This window comes from Saccostrea cucullata, unplaced genomic scaffold (genome assembly GCF_032062105.1).
Source record: "Saccostrea cucullata isolate Sc308-1 unplaced genomic scaffold, CSIRO_AGI_Scuc_v1 ctg295, whole genome shotgun sequence".
Classification (NCBI taxonomy): Eukaryota; Metazoa; Mollusca; class Bivalvia; order Ostreida; family Ostreidae; genus Saccostrea; species Saccostrea cuccullata.
This window is the reverse complement of record NW_026937303.1, coordinates 637179-655064: the sequence shown is the minus strand read 5'-3', so window position 1 is coordinate 655064 and position 17886 is coordinate 637179. Positions and strand designations below refer to the sequence as shown.

The 17886-nt window shown below is 33.4% G+C and overlaps 1 protein-coding gene and 1 long non-coding RNA gene across 6 annotated transcripts in view; both read right to left on the bottom strand.

Moving 5' to 3' along the window:
* Nucleotides 1-17886, bottom strand: part of LOC134247828 (uncharacterized) — a 92188-nt gene that overhangs the window by 34023 nt on the left and 40279 nt on the right. The window contains exons 1-4 of one of the 5 annotated variants that reach the window (XR_009987932.1): nucleotides 1622-1965; nucleotides 1315-1429; nucleotides 1093-1235; nucleotides 554-879 (exon numbers count right to left, since the gene is read on the bottom strand). The exons of 1 other annotated variant lie outside the window; for it this stretch is intronic. Coding sequence is in view for 2 of the 4 variants with exons in the window: in XM_062730231.1 (XP_062586215.1) it covers nucleotides 768-879; nucleotides 1093-1235; nucleotides 1315-1429 (370 nt within the window). In the remaining 2 variants the exon portion in view is untranslated. Of the gene's footprint in view, nucleotides 1-423; nucleotides 880-1092; nucleotides 1236-1314; nucleotides 1430-1621; nucleotides 1966-17886 lie in introns of those variants that run through there. 3 more of the 5 variants (XM_062730231.1, XR_009987933.1, XM_062730232.1) reach the window with 3 other exon arrangements.
* On the bottom strand, nucleotides 11795-16893 carry LOC134247834 (uncharacterized). Its single transcript, XR_009987936.1, has 2 exons — nucleotides 15671-16893; nucleotides 11795-11860 (listed from the first exon to the last, which is right to left on the bottom strand). It is a non-coding gene; the product is annotated as an uncharacterized LOC134247834 (long non-coding RNA).

The following is a 17886-nucleotide window of genomic DNA, read 5'->3' as shown; positions in this document are numbered from 1 at the left end:
ATCACTTTCTCAAACCTGGAGTAAGGCTGGAATTACCCAGCATTACAATGCATTATCTTGTATTCATGTACCTATATACTCATCTTCTAGATTTATAAGTGGAAGGGAAAATCATTAAGATTAGACAAATTTTAAAATAATAAACATGAATTAAACAATCTTACCTAATATAATTAAAACCGCTGTATATATTATACACTTCAACAATAAACTTTTATCATATTCTCTCTTGATAGAAATAATTACATAAATTATCTTTTTTTGGCACCTTGAGAATTGAGTTCAACCTTCTGATTATGTAATAATCCAAATAATGTATTGTTCTTGGAAGTCTCCAGAAACTTGTCCTTCTCTCCTGGCTGTGTTTATTAACTCTTTACAACTTACAGAATTGCTATGCAACATACATTGAATCCTCGCGTCATTGAAATATTACTTTACCATTTCCCCGCAAGCACTATATAGCGGGGTACAAATTTCTCTAAAGTTTAGCGTAAACAATATACTGAAATAATATTTTAATTAGAAAATCACTTTTCTTATTTTATGAGGATCAAGAAAGTATAAAATAGTTGGAATTTGGCTATAAATTGAAGATTAAATGAACTTTTTAAAGTGCGTGAAAATGCGTGATTGCGGGGAAACGGTAAATGCGTGATTTTGCGTTAGAAACAGGAAATGGTATATGCGTTAAAATGCGTGACTGCGGGGAAGGGTGTTAAAATACTTTAGGTTCGTCAAACATATACAGGAGAGAAATTAATCGTCTAATGGCAAAACAAAGAGGCAGCTGACATTGCGACAACTAAATGCAGCCATTTCTGTATTGGAGTGTTAACATTTTCTTGTCCACTTGAAATATCCAGTAATAACTTTATCCTTTTGAAAAAAAAATGAAACCCAATTTATGCATATATTAATGGATTATTATTATGCAATCCAATTTTCTGGTCTGTAAATTTGATGTATCTTAGGATTGACGAAATATAGGGACTTTATTTTTTTTTCTGGGACAACAGACTGAGAAATAGTCAGTGTTGTAAAATTTACATGCTTTTATCAATAACAAGGGATCAATCCTTTGCATCTTACCGTAATTTTCTACTCCCAGGTGTTGTTGTGACAGTCAGCTTCTTTGTTGTGTAATCTCTATACTCGTATGTTGTTACTCCAATTTTATCATCGGATGATAAGTCGTCATGATCAAAGACATGAACTGATATATCAAACGAGGGCTATGTACAAGAACGTAAAATAAGCATTAAATAATTGACGGCTTAATATCACCTACAAATTCAATGTATGTACATTTACCTGTCCCCGGATGTCTTTCCACGTGTAGAAATCAGCGGATTTCAGAGAGTCAGCAAATAAAAATCTGTTTGTGTTTTCAACTCGCTGGTTATTATTTTTCCCATAGCACTTCTGACTGAAGAAATTACAAGAGGAAGTCGAATCAAGAACTTTGAACATTTCATTGGAAGATTCCTATATCCATCAGACTGGGTATTTGTAGATTTGTAGTGTTTGTCATTATATTAATCATATAAAAATACATTTTAAGCAAAGTCAGTATGCGAAATCGTTAGAGAGAGAGAGAGAGAGAGAGAGAGATCCTCACTCTTGTGTTGGATGTAATGGTTCCAAGCAGATCTGGAAATAAACGTCACACTCTCCGCTACATCCGAGAATATCATCACAGCAATCGTCTGGCTCTCTGTAATACTCCAATAACTTTACAGACACGTCATAGCCTCCATTATCCTATTATATACAACCATTGTCAGAAAAAATATAATATTTACTACTTATCAACTCTAAGTAGACGTTCAATTTGAGCAGATAAAGTCGTCATTGTTAATTAAAATAAAATGAAAGAAAAAATAAACATATCGGTTTAAACATGTTAAATCTTGACTTCAATAAAGCCAACAGAAAAAGTCCATCAAATATGGTTAAAAAATAGATGAGAAGGACAGAGGAACTATAGAAAAGGAAAAACGAGGTTGTATTCCCGCGTTTAAGGAAACTTAAGAAAGTTTCTTCATAAGTCACAGTCATTTTTCAGTTAAAAAAAGAAACATTTATATACGAAGTATATTCCTAAAATGCATTTAATGAATAAAACAAGACAAAGTATGCCAGAGTTAATCATAATCTGAGAATTTTCCAATAAAATTATCAAAAAAGATGAACATTTGTTATTCTTTTATCTAGCTGTACAGATACATGTGTATGTTATCTATCCGATGGGAAGATTTTAACCTGTATGCGGTTTGTTGTTAAACCCAGGAAACACATCTTTTCTCTGGTTATTTGTCTTACTGAGAGCCAGTGTATATTTCTGTTCATTGAATATTGGTCAAAATTTTCAGGCATGACTTTCTCCGTATGGTTGCAACGAACACTTGAATAATGTAATCTGTGAAACCCACAATGTGTTGAGTTTTTTTCCATACAGGTGCAGCAAAGGACATCGATTATACAATAGACCAAATATACATGATGTGATTTTTGATTGACGTTTGCCTGAAGTCACTGAACTATAAGGTCTAGATCACATTCGGAGTAATCTTTGCTCGATTCCCTTGAAATTTTTGAATGGGCCATTTTAAGAAGCTAAAGCAACTCCATTCTTAGACTTTTCAACAATAGAATACAAGCTAGTGTTTGTAATTACATGTATTTACCTTGTTTAAATGACGCGTGTGTCCGAGATAATTCTCAATATACCTGTCGGTTCTTCAAACTTAAATTTGCCAACAAAGGAAAACAGATTGTAAACATATTAAGTAACATTCTTATTCATAAAAAAGATCAGTCTTTTATTCCACTATTTTTAAAGCTGAAGTCTACATTTTGCATTTACTACAAAAATGATTAGACGTCAGTTTCAATTTTTTTCATTTATAAAACAAACCTAAGTGTGACTAGGTATTGAACATCTAAAACAGAGTCCTCTTTAGAGTACTTTTTTTTCTTCTTTCAGCTACAAGACACGTCATATTACTGGTATGTCAACATAATTGAACATGAAGACCCAAACGCAATCATTTTAAAAGGACCTCAATACTAGTAAGCGATCCCGAAATTTAAAGTCGCGACAGAAATTATGGGGATGAAAAACAGATATCAAGTTAAAAGTCCATTATAACTATACTAATGAAGAACAGAACAAACGTCTGAAAACATCGGAGATAAGATCAGGTGTTATGCAGGAGTAAGCATCCCCTCCCAACCGTCAAAGTCAATCTACTTTGTGCTCCATGTCATGATCGGAAAATGGGAAAATGTGTACGCCATCCAGTGTGTAAATAATGGCAAAACAATTAGTATGAAAATTATTTAATGAATTCTGACAAAATATTTTGTTTGGCATTGTGGATTAAGTATAATCGAAAATTCCAGCGAACCTTGTCATAATGGATTTCTTTTTTAAGAAATATATAAAAGAACTGTATCAGAAAGTGAAAATCCAACATGCAAAACTTCTATTCTGCTGTGTTTTACTAATTCGGAGGTGATAAAAGAATTAATAAACCTGCTTAAACAAAATGATAGGGTTACAGAAGACTTTTTTTTTTTTTTTTTTTTTTTTTTTTTTTTTTTTTTTTTTTTTTTTTTTTTTTTTTGTTGAGAAGTTTATTTTAACTTTCACACAAATTACACAGATATGAAAGAGACGTATACATAAATACATATACAAATAAAGCAGAAAACAAAAATAATAATAATAAAAGCTAGTGTGAAAGTTAATGTGGAAAGAGAGGGGGGGGAGAAAGGGGGAAAGAAAGAAAGTGAGTGAGAGAGAGAGATGAGAGGGCACACACTTTATTGAACAGCTAGCGGAAAGAAAATTTTAAAGTTTTTCAAATATTTCCTGCCAGTGTCTTTCAAATTCATCATATTTACAATTTTTTAACAAAAGAAATATTTCTACTCTAATTCTTTCAGTAATAACATTTTTCAAAGTCTCAATGTTTAATTTTATAGTTTTGGCATACTTACTAGCAAAAATATATTGTTTTATGATCAGAATAAGTAGATTTTCTAACTTGTAGGAGTTTCTGTTTAAAAATTTACCAAATAAAATTGATTGTCTATCAAAACAAACAGACTTGTTTACTTTTTGCAAGATCCATTCTTCAATCTCTAACCATATTTCTTTTACAGCAGAACATTCAACAAAAAAGTGATCAATAGTTTCAATATCCTTCTCACAGAAGGAGCATAATGGTGAATCAATAAGTCTTAATTTAAAAAGATGGCAATTAGTAGGAATTATTCTATGTAAGATTTGGAATTGTAACCATTGAAGTTTTGATTCTTGGGTTGTTTTGAAAGGTAGCTCAAAAATTTTTTCCCAGTATTTTTCACTAAATTCTTCCCCATTTTCACTCCATTTTATAACTGAAGTTATATTGCCCTTTTTATTTCTAATAAGAACATTATACATATCGTTACACCCTTTTTTACTCTTTAGGAAAATTTCAAGGCTGGATGGAAGCATTGGTCTAGGCATTGGCTTTATTTCATAATTCTTAAAACATGATAGTCTCTTTTTAATTGCTGTTCTTAGTCCGGCATATTCAACATAGTTTGTATTTACCTTCAAGTTATAATGAATAAAATCAAAACTGTAAAAGTTTCCATTTAAATCTAAGAAATCATTGATAAAAACAAAGCCCGAATTAAAGTAACTTTTAATGAAAATTGACTGGCCACCAATGGTGACTCCTGGATTATGCCATATGTGTTCTTGGAGAGGACTTAAATCAGCTATAGCTTTAGCCTGATTTACTTTATACCAGCTAGAGAAAACATCTTTCCAAAACTTATTTTTTGTGGTACTACTCAGATTCTTAATAAAGTCTATTCCAAACAGCCAAAGATGATTTATACTTATTCCCAATTCTGCTTCAAGTAATTTAACCCATTTTGCACTTGAGTACATAACCCGCCTTACCCAACTAGATTTCAATGAAGTAACAAAATTTTGATAGTCTATCATTTTCAAGCCCCCAAATTTATGCTCTTGAATAATTACATTTTTCTTAACTTTATGATTTTTATTATTCCATAAAAAATTATACAAGTCTTTTTCGAAAGCACTCATGACATCATCGTTAGGGTTTGGTAAAGTGAGGACAAGATGATTTAGTTTAGGAATTAATAATGTTTTTATTACAGTCAATCTTCCAAGAGGAGTAAGTTTGCGAGCTTTCCATTGTAACATGGTTTTTTTAATTTCTTCAATTTTTAATTTGTAATTAATATCTACCATCTCATGTAAATCAACAGAAAACTTAACACCTAGTAAATCAAAGGATGTAGTACTGGGATCAAACTTCCATCTTGAGTGATGAAAAACATCTTTTGAGAATTTTTTACTTCCAATCCAGACTAATTTAGTTTTAGAAAAATTTATTTTTAGACCCGAGATTGATGCAAAATAATCTAACACTCTTGTAATTCCATCCAATGAGCTTGGAGAGCCATCAGAAATAACAGATGTATCATCTGCATATTGTGACAACTTGTATTCTTCACCATCAATAGTTATACCTTTAATATCCTTATTTTTTCTAATTAAAATACCTAGAATCTCTGCACAAAGTAAAAAAAGGTACGGTGAAATAGGATCACCTTGTCTACAACCCCTTTCAGGGTAAAAGTACTGAGACACTATCCCATTTTGAATAACACAGGACTTTATATTATTATAGAAACATTTTATCCAATTTCTAATTGACTGACCAAAATTGAAGAAACAAAGTGTTTGATTTATGAAGTTCCATGAAATGGTATCAAATGCTTTTTCAAAATCGATAAACATTAAGAGACCAGGTATATTTCTTGACTCTGCTTGGTGCATAATATCATATATTAATCTAATATTTTCGCCAATAAATCTACCTTTAATAAATCCTGTTTGGTCCCCATGTATTAGCTTATCTAAGAATTTTTTAATTCTTTCCGCAATGCACCCTGAGGCTAATTTATATACAACATTTAAGAGGCTAATAGGCCGCCAATTTTTTAAAAATTGTTTTGGCTTACCAGTTTTTGGAATACATGTTATTACCCCTAATTTGTTTGGTTCGGAAAAAGTTTGTTTTAAGTATGAGTCATTGATTGCTCTTGTAATAAATGTGCCAATATCCCTCCAAAAAAATTTAAAAAATTCACATGTGAATCCATCTGGACCTGGGCTTTTATCATTTTTCATCTGTTTAAGAAAGTTTAGAACCTCTGATTTTGTTATAGGACCCTCTATACTTAGAGCTTCTTCAAAAGAAAGCTTTGGGATATCTTTATATTCTGACAATTTTTTGCTGTAGTTTTCATTTTCAACAACTTCTCTTTTTTTATATAGATTTTCATAAAAAAGTTTTGTTTCATTTAAAATATCATATTGATCTGAAATAATAGATCCATTTTCTTTTTCTAATCTTGGTATCAGTTTACTTAAATAATTTCTAGATTCAAGTTGACAAAAATATTTTGACGGTTTTTCACCTTCATCAATCCATTTCATTCTAGAACGAACAACCTGTCCCTTTAACTTTGTCTTATGTATATCTTCAAGTTCTGTTTGTTTCATTTTAAGGGTATCTAATGTACTTTCTGTCAGATTTTGTTCTAAATGTAAAATCTCATTTTCTAAAAATAATTCTCTTTCATGCATCTTTTTTTTCTTATAACTTGAGTAAGATATAGTCTTTCCTCTAATTTCCATGAGTAAAATATCTAGGAAACATTGGTCACTAACAGTGAACAACAATAATTCATTATCGACAGAACAAAGATTATCTAAGTCATACACTGGGCATGCATACTGAACTTTTACGTCATTGATTTTTTGTTTAATTGAATCAATATAAGCCTTATCTGTTAAAAGAGAATTATTAAATTTCCAAAATCCTTTACCTTTAATAAAGTCATTAATTTTCAAAGACATCACAACTGGAGAATGGTCGGATCTGTAACTGTTTTCATATTGAACAGTACTAACAGAAGGGAGCAAAGATTCAGATATAAGAAAAAAGTCTAGTCTAGCCTGTTTTAAGGGTGTCTTTTTTCTCCACGAATAGCGCCTAACTTGAGCGTAGTTTTCACGAAATATATCTTTTAGATTCAAATTTTCCATTAAACTTATAACTTCCAGTCTCGCTTTTGGATTGTTCAAATTTTTATAGTTCATGGAATCTAATTCCTTATCTAAAACTAAGTTAAAATCGCCTGCTATGATTATTTGTTGCAACATGTAGATTTTTTCAATCTCATTCATCAAATTAGAATAGAAAACTGGTGTATCAGAATTTGGCCCATAAATATTTACAAGTATAAAGTTCATACCCTCAATAGTACAGTCTATTATTATATAATTTCCATTTTCATCGCTTAAATGTTTGTGGATATCTATTTCGCAATTATTATTAAAAAGAATAGCAACACCACGCGAATTAGACTTATACGAACTGAAAAATGCCCGATAGCCCCACTGTGTTTGGATAAATTTTTCGTCACTTTTAACGAAGTGTGTGTCTTGCAGAAAATAAACATTATAGTTCTTTTTTCTTAAAGTATTAAAAACATCTAATCTTTTATTTTTATCTCCAAGACCCTGGCAGTTAACTGTAAGTATATTTAGATTATTATCTTTTACCGTAATCGTACAAAAACATCAATAAAGAATCGAATGAATGCCCAATGTAAAGGAAAGATAGGAAAAGGGGGATAGAAACGTGAAAGAGAGATAAGGGTGCATATTTACAAACAAGGTGAATGAAACTAATTGGCATCAGTCTATTGATCGTATTTACTGATGGAGAAAGGAAATTTGTCAATCTGCATTTACCATGTTTACAAAACTTCTGATAAGTAGTCCCAAAACAAGTACAATCGGAAATATAAATTGCTAAATAGTTTATGAGTCAGTCTTTGTAACTAATATTTTTCCGGAAAGAACTAGCCAAGTATAAAAATGTACTATTAGACCGTACATGTAATTGTACTTATGAGTTGGAAATTTTAACAAAAATTACTTTTGCATGTAACACAGTGACAGTGTTTATTGTAATTGTTCATCTATTAAAATTCTTAATAACAAGTGTGGCTGACGGCTTTGTTTACCAGATCCTTCATAATGTCAAACCGACGGGGACCTAAATGTTTACCATTCTTCCTCGAAATGACAATCGCTACGTTCGATACTTCTCTCTCAACCAGTACCTTAAGTAGTCGACGTCCGGCCCCGTATTCCCCATTGTCGCAATAGCCGTCATGCACTCGCCCTTGGGCATCTTTGAATCGGTATACAAGGATATTATGGTTGGCACAGGCATAGTCCGGGTTGCGTAGAATATTTTTGTAAACGTTCCTAGCATGTGCATATGTGTGAATTTCGGCGATTAATGAAGTAAAGATGTTCCCATCTTCTGTTACGCTTTCGCACTTCCTTACATCGCATTCATCCAGTTTTTCGATTTCGTCCTTGTCCAACATGAGTATATCCTCAGCCCGTGGTGGTAGCACCTTGTCCCGGTACACGCTTCCGTTTGGAAAGACTAACTTGTTTCCCACTATCTTTGTTTTGACGTTTTCTTCTCGATATTTATTGTTCATCTCCTGCAGTTTCTTTTTACTTTCATTTATTTGCAGAGGCGTCTGTGGAGTGATATAGAAGGGCATGTCCTTAGCGGTGCCATTTTCCTTCTTTTGACGAATAGCTTGGAAGATGAGTTCTTTATCATTGTAGTTCTGTAATTTCCCTGTTATTGTCCTTGGTTTCGGGTTGCCAGGGAATTTCTGACCGTTTCGGTGTATCCTGATGAAACCAACTTCCAAATTCAAATGTTCCTTGATCAACTCGCTAACTCTAGTGTTCAGATTTTCCTGGTCATCTTCAGCTAAGTTATGTACAAGAATATTGTCCCTCATCGATCTTCCTCTGAGGTCCACTATTTCATTCTCTTGCTGACTGACCCTTCTATCTAAGTTAACGACGATTGACTTTAAAACTTGGAGTTCTTTTCGCAAATAATTGTTTTCTAATTTCAGCGTCTCGATTTCTCCAACATTATCTTCATGTTGTTGACCGATGTATTTGATGCGCTCATCTAACCCATCCTCGTCCCATAGATCCCGATTCATATTATTTACTGATTGCTGTAGAACATTGATATTGTCCAGTTTACCGGTAATTGACCGCAAGCAATCATGAATAGCGGACATCTGCGGTGACGCTCCAGTGACTCCCGACGACAAGGCTGGGTTACACTGTGAATTGTTCTCATCCTTGCTATTTTGAGAGGCCATAATTTTTGAAGTTACAAACTTCTAAACACTCACCAATTTTTTCCAAATTTTCACAAAAGACACTCCAACTATATAGAAACACCTCTGCAAAGTTTTGGGAGCAACGACTAAACCATTAAATCACAGATCGACTTAATCCTCTCCTCAATTTACACCGTGACCACCCTAGCCATAGGTCACGTGATTACAGAAGACTTTTGACAATATCAACTTTGTTTGTAAGACTTATTATTTTAACTGTATTTTAAAAGAACTTGGTTTCAATTCTACGCCTTGAAAATAAACTTCACCTGCATACTGAGTATAGAGGGATTAAGTTTCCCAATTATTCGATACGCAAAATGCATGCTCTGCTTCTCTTTACGCCTAGTGTTGATCCAATCGTGCAAGAAAATTAGGACAGGAAAGAGAGAATGATTAAATCAAGACAATGAATAGTTAGAATGATCTAGAATGAGGAAAAAATAAGAATACGGAAGAACTCAATGTAAATTCCGACAAAAAGTTAATCATTTTGATTTTTCTTCATAATCTGACGTCCTTGTTCTTGTAATCTTTAGTGAAAATCAAGATGAAGGAAGTTTGTATTTAAAAATGGGAAAAAAAGATGATCCAAGAAAAGATACTAAAACACAGAAAACTGTTTCTGGAATACATAACATCTTCAAATCCGAGAAATACTTTAAAAACTGGTATAAGGTTGATTTTGGAAAGAAATCAAGATGGCGGAGATTAATGAAGAAAAAATTGTCCTAAAATCATTAAAAAGGGCAGTAATAGAAATACAGAGGAGGTAAAACCATAAATCTGTGAGGTTTTGATTCAATGAAAAAAGTAACATTCTACTCAAATGTTAGGAGAATACCTTGGTAATTATGTACTAATGTTCTTTTTTCAATCAAACACGATTTATTTTTCTGCTAGAATATAAATGTTTTTTTATATACTTTTTAAATATATATATCTACTTTTGCCAGTGTCTTCAAAGCTAAGTTCGGGCCTATAACCGCTCCAATCTGTCCGTCAGATTGCCATGCTGATAAGTTTTATTTCAAAAAGTATGTGTTCTACTCCTAAAGCACACTACTTCAAATTTCCTTAAAATCATTCTTCAAGTTCTTCAAAATACTAGTATGTGTCAAACCAATAATCTCTTAAGTTAGTATGGATACGTCAATGTTCCGTTTGGAGTATTGCTTTGATTTGGTTGAGTGTTTATTGGCAAGTTAAGATCTGTGGATACTGTTTAAAAGAACTCTCCCAAGTTATTTAATGCAAGTCTAAACAAGGTACCGGGTCTTGACGGCATTTAAGCAGAACATATGAGATATGGTGGTGTCACAGTTACGCACCAAGTCTGCAGACTTTTCAATAGTATCATGTAGGTCGGACGGATTCCTAAAGAATGGAAAAGGGGCATCGTAGTTCCTATTTACAAGGGGGATAACAAGGCAAACAACTCTCCGGGTAGCTATCGCTATCTCTCTACTGTGCCTCTACTGTTTGTTAAAACTTTTTCCAAAAATATTATATAATAGAATATCAGAAATTACTCTCAGTAAAATCAAAGTACAAAACCCTAAACAGCAGGGATTTTCAGAGAGATCTGAGCTGCATTACGGCTGGTTTTAATTTACAAGAAACAACTTGGCATTTCATATCCATGTTTATGGCATTTCTCATGGCACCTGATCCTACCTCTGATGTTGCGGAGGTTCGTGTTTGCTCTGCTCCTATTTTGTATTGTTTTATGGACATTGAAATTGAATACTGTTTGTTGTCTCCATATCTTTCATTTAATGTGCAATATTCATGTATTGTTGTTTTTGATCAGGGCAAGCCCACAAAACAGCAAGTTTGGAAATTAGGTGGTGAAAACCTTCCGTCGAGGGACAACATTTAGGAAACATCCAACATTGTCGATTTAAATCAAGTGGCCGAACTACAAATAGCCGCAACAAAGGTAGAAAAACATACTTTGCAATACGTAATGATCTCTCCAATAGTACCAACCCTTTAACCCTTGTAAGTGTATACAGGAAAGTTGTGTTTCCTACTGTTTTACATGGATGTGAGCTATGGAACGATTTAAAACAAACGGATTTACATCTCCTAAATAAATTTCAGCATTTAGTGATTTTGAGTTTAGAAATTTTTGAGATTAGAAGTTTTTCTACTATATCAGATATGTGCAAAAGTATGCTAGGGGTACTTCTCATTATCTCGGAATTAGACAAGCGAAAACTATTATTCTTTGGGAAAACTGTGTTAATTGACATTCTAAAAAAAGCATCTTCTTGGCAAGATTATACGACTTCTTACAGAACAACAGGAAACATTTTTCTGGTTTTATAAAGGACGTGTTCGAAATATTAATGAAACACAATATAATACAGTACCGGTATATTTCCCCAGAAAGGAACGTGGAAACTTATTGTTTTTTGGAAATTTGGAAATTTACCTTTTTGTTTGATGTTGATCCAGACATCAAATTTTTCTCCAAACTCTGGATTATCCCACCCTCATCTTCGGTACAAACCTGTAGTTTATGTTAATATATGTACAATAATCTCTTTAAAAACATGCTGTGTTGGCGTGCCTACTTTCTAGACCTATCAAAAAATGCTTTTTTTGAAAACATAATCGATAACTTTGACGTACACTTGTACGTAGAGCTCTCACAATCAAGCAATGATTTGTTATATTTATGTTACTAGAAGGGTTCGAACCAGCGTCTTTATCAGAAATAAATGACATGAAAGAATTTATTTGTACGAGGGCTGTTCAATAAATAATGTTCTGAACTGTATGACATACAATACAGATATCATATGACATAAAGCTTGACTTCCTCTCATTATTTAATCTTTACAATGTAACGGATTTATAACAGTTTATTTGACCATTTTTTATCACATAGTTTCATTGTGAGAAGCTGGAAAACAAGGGCTATTTGAGACACTGCATTATAAATGAATGGTAAAGAATCTGTGAACTAGAGTGAAAATAAAAGCTTCATTAAAGCTGCTGTAAAACTTATTAAAAATCCCCAAAAAATATTCAATGAAATATGTGAAATTTACAGCAGCCAATGCATGTTTTAGAGACAAATGAGCAGGTGGATTTCAATGATAAAAAATTGTGTAACGGGTATCAAAAATGGATACCGTCCTTGCCAACAAAAATTTTTGGCAACGTATGTACTGTTTGCAAAATTTAAACAAATAATATTTGATGATGTATGATTGACTTAAAACACATAGCAAATTCGATAGACATCATTTCGGGAGTAGTTTACACTGTTTTTAAGAAACGTTTGACGGTAAAAAAAGCTTAGCACTCAAAGATCACCCCGTATTTTGAAAATGAGTTTAAATGACAGCGTGTACGAATGTCTTTACAATCATTTTAAAATATCGGTAATTTTAGTTATCCATGTTTGTTTGAAATTCAAACAAATATGAAACTTGAATGAAGGATATGGAGATAACGAACAGTATTCAATCTCAAAGTCCATTGAACAATATACAAAATCAGAGCAGAGCAAACACGGACCTCCGAAACATCAGAGGTGGGATCAGGTGCCATGGAGGAGTGAGCATCCCCTGCCGACCGGTCACACCCGCCGTGTGCTCGTTGTCATGATCAGGAAATAACGGGGAAAAAATCCGTCGTCAATTCAGTGTATAAATAATGGACTAACAACTGGTATGAAAAACTTCCGTCGGCATTGCTTAAAACCCTCAAAACAAAATTTACCATACGATTTACTTAACAAAAACAAAGAAGGCCTGACAAGACCAAAGAATTGCAAAAGCACAAAGACAGATTTATATGCAATTTTCTTAAATATTAGTGGTATTGTTGTTAAAATTCGAACTCGGGAAGACGGTTTAATTTCTTGAGGAGTCTAGAAAGCAATTTTTTTTTTAAATCGAAAGGTTATTAGGGGAAGGACCAAGAATCAGGAATCCATGACATTAAATTTCTTCATGACAGCGTCCAAACCCGCACGCCCTGAAGACTGTAAAGGAGTTTTGGGAATAAACAGAAAGTTAAAGTTTTTTCACATTAACAATATTCGGCAGATATTTGATCTTTTTACTTGTTTCTATTTCCAAATTAAAAAAAAAATTCAGAAGAAAGAAACAAGTCCAGTAAATCATAGGATCTGCCATTTTCCAGTATACTATGGGTAATGCCCAAAAATTCTAAAAACAATCAGAAATAGGATTTTAACATGTTACGGACATGTTTTTTTTAATTAAAAGAGAATATTAAGTTAAATCATTAAGAATAAATCATTGCAAAGCGTCTTTTGCATCTTACCAAGCACCGAGGACATTATTTATTGAACAGCCCTCGTACATGTTCAAAATTTGTTTGTGGTGTCATTGCGTACGTTTCTCTGTGACATATCTTTATGTTATTTTCACCCGCCATATGTATTTTCTGTGATGTTTATTATGCTTTAAATATATAATTTGTATGTATCATAAAATCTTCTAAAAGAGGGAAATAAATATTGAACGCTATTCATCAGAAGAGGAGTTTTACCGAGCTCATTTATGCGCGTTTACGGTATTTTTTTTCCACACGATTGATATGCCTTCTTTTTCCCAGTTTTGGCTTGCATTGACGTAGTTAATATTCATAAATATAACGGTTTTTATTTAGGAATGTTTTTAATTATACAGGTTTAAAAATCCTTTGTAAATCGATATATATATATATATATATATATATATATATATATATATAAATATATATATAAAGCACAAAGAAATTCACTTTTACATGGATACCCACTTCCGCCCCAGCCCGGGGTTGAACTCTCGACCTTCGGACTCTGTCTCCTAGCAGTGCAGGAACAGCGCGCTAGGCCGCTCGGCTATCTAGGCAAGTCAAAAAACTTGCTTTCGATGCCGATGGAATTCTCGCGGCGCTGCCATACACTACACGGTCATTGAGAATAGAAGTGAGATACAGTTATTTGGACATTAGTTTTAACCGAGGATTGTTACCAATACATGTTGTAATGAAATTAATTATTATTTATAAAGCACATTTTACAACAACTCTTAAACTAACATAACTGCCCTAAGTGAAGAAATATTAATATAGAAAGCACAAAGAAATTCACTTTTACATGGATACCCACTTCCGCCCCAGCCCAGGGTTGAACTCTCGACCTTCGGAATTTGTTTCCTAGCAGTGCAGGAACAGCGCGCTAGACCGCTCGGCTATCTAGGCAAGTCAAAAAAACTTGCTTTCGATGCCGATGGAATTCTCGCGGCGCTGAATAGAAGTGAGATACAGTTATTTGGACATTAGTTTTAACCGAGGATTGTTACCAATCTCACTTCTATTCTCAATGACCGTGTAGTGTAGGGCAGCGCCGCGCCGCGAGAATTCCATCGGCATCGAAAGCAAGTTTTTTGACTTGCCTAGATAGCCGAGCGGTCTAGCGCGCTGTTCCTGCACTGCTAGGAGACAGATTCCGAAGGTCGTGAGTTCAACCCCGGGCTGGGGCGGAAGTGGGTATCCATGTAAAAGTGAATTTCTTTGTGCTTTCTATATTAATATTTCTTCACTTAGGGCAGCTATGTTAGTTTAAGAGTTGTTGTAAAATGTGCTTTATAAATAATAATTAATTTCATTACAACATGTATTGGTAACAATCCTCGGTTAAAACTAATGTCCAAATAACTGTATCTCACTTCTATTCTCAATGACCGTGTAGTGTAGGGCAGCGCCGCGAGAATTCCATCGGCATCGAAAGCAAGTTTTTTGACTTGCCTAGATAGCCGAGCGGTCTAGCGCGCTGTTCCTGCACTGCTAGGAGACAGATTCCGAAGGTCGAGAGTTCAACCCCGGGCTGGGGCAGAAGTGGGTATCCATGTAAAAGTGAATTTCTTTGTGCTTTCTATATCAATATTTCTTCACTTAGGGCAGTTATGTTAGTTTAAGAGTTGTTGTAAAATGTAATATATATATATATATATATATATATATATATATATATATATATATATATATATATATATGAATAATACATAATTTATTGGCATGATTCGCTTACTCAAGGGAAATGCCTGCATTTTTAGCACGATTAGTTTGACTTTTATTAAGTAAGTAATTATGTAAGTAAATAATTTATTATAAAAATATTTGATCCATTCATTTTATTTTTTTCCTATTCACAATGATTTTATTTTATAATGTTTCTGAAAAAGATCTCACAAAATGTTAGAACATACATTTTTCTATAAAATATTTAAATGCCAAATCATGCTAAAAAAGGTACTAAATTCACTTCATAAAAACATTAAAATTATCTAATTTTTACCTGAGAAACAAAGCCATCGAAGAGGATAGATATTACAAATAACCAGGTCCTCATCATTCTAATGTATTATTAAATTTATTCTCTGCTTAGCACACAAGGTACACTTCCTTGCTAAGACAAGAGTTCGTGCAGTTTTCACTTCATCCCCCTTTTTATATGCTTCATTTTTCGAGGAAATTCGTAGGAAATAAAATTGTCATTGAGAATGGAAGTGATATATCTACTTTATAAATAAAATTAATTTCATACATTCTGTATCGGTAGTGATCCCTAACAAAATTAATGTCTAAATTAGTGTATGGAGGATATAAAGATAACGAACAGCATTCAATTTCAAAGTCCAAAGAACAGTACAAAATAGGTGCAGAGCAAACACGGACCTCAAAAACATCAGGGGTTGGATCAGGTGCCATTGAGGATGAGCATCCCCTGCCGACCGGTCACACCCGCCGTGTGCTCCTTGTCATGAACGGGAAATAACGGGAAAATATGTCGTCAATTCAGTGTATAAATAATGGACTAACAATGAGTATGATAAACGTCAGTCAGCATTTGACTCAATGATAAATTATATTTGCTGACAAGGTCATTGTATCGACCATAGAAGTTACGAAATGATGACTTTAAACAAGACTGTTGATATTCTTTTTTCATCAAGTTGTTTATCAATAATTTACCTCGTTTTAGAAATTGTTCATACGTAATTTTCTTTTAAATTTATACTGTATTACTTGTAATTTTCTTTTTTTATGGCCGTAGGAAAGATGAAGATGAGCCCCCGACCTTTTGCCGAAATAATTATAATTATATGCTATAGAAAACATGGCTACTTTATGCCTGTGTCCCAAATGTCATGTAAACAAAACGTTTCGACAGGGACCTAAATATTACATATTACATCAGGGACCTTTATAGTATATAGGTGCCTGATTTCACTCACACCTTTCGCTTCGCCTGAAGGTATTTTGATTACCATGCGATGCTTTTATCACATTACATACCCTACATTACTTGAATAAAATAAAAATGTTACATTTATTAATTGAAAATTACACATTTTAAACATTCATCACTGACTCAGCAAATAGTCGCAGCTTATCAGTTTATTGTGGTTATTTCCCTTGCCCTACATGTAATTGGTTCAGGGAAGGGGGTTTTGTTTGCTTTTTGTTCGTTGGACTGATTATCTAACATCCCTATCGAGAATTTTTCACTCATATGGAGACACTATTTGACGGCGGACGGCTTCAAAGTTATACCTTTTTTAGACACTCAGTGTATAGTTATTTCATGCCCAAATTAAAGAAGTAATGGTTATGTCACAGGATCATTATTTACTATGTTTACTATGGTTTAATTTGCGCATGCGTCATTTCTTTCATTCATCCATTCATGGGTTGTAAGTTCATGACCTCTGATGTCATACGGTGAGTATGGAATGCGTATGGGTGTGTTTGACTGGTTTTTCTAGTCACTGCGCATGGCTGGCGCGAATTTTATTAACCCTTGCATGAAATAATATTTTTATTCACATCGTATGAAAACCCTCGCAGAGACAGACGTTACGGGTGACTTACATCAATGTAACCTATCCTAAATAAATAGGAATGTATAAATTCTGTCTACATGGTAAGTTATTTTAATTAAACTATTTTATAACCAGTAAATTAAATTATGAATTAAATAATGATATAAATCTCAGTTAAAATATTTAATGTGTGAATGAACGGTACGTAAGGTATTCATATTTATTGTAGACCACCATTGATGATATATACCATATTGCTATTATTCCACTTGAAGTGAAGAATCGTAATTAAAATATAATTGAACAATTTATCTGAGCTGTTTGTGTTTTGGAGAAATACGAATTCACGTATTGTGACTTTAATAAGAAAAGTTACGCCCTATGACAATGGCGCCCAACGATTGGGTCTCCGGCGCAAACGTTCCTAATAAATAATTCTTCGAGGGATGATCCTTGGTGGTTATTGTGAAAGAAGAGTTTTCTGTGTTTTAAAATTCCGTTGATTCATTTGCTTATTGTGTGATTCCATTCACGGGCCTGAGAGTGCACTACTATACTTGTAAAACCAGTTTACTACGCTTCAACGAAATTACCGTTAGCTAGAGCGGAGAAAACCAGTTTCCCCGGGAACATTTTCTTTACTACTGTACTTCCGGATGTGTGACGTCATAACCAAGATGGATGCGCC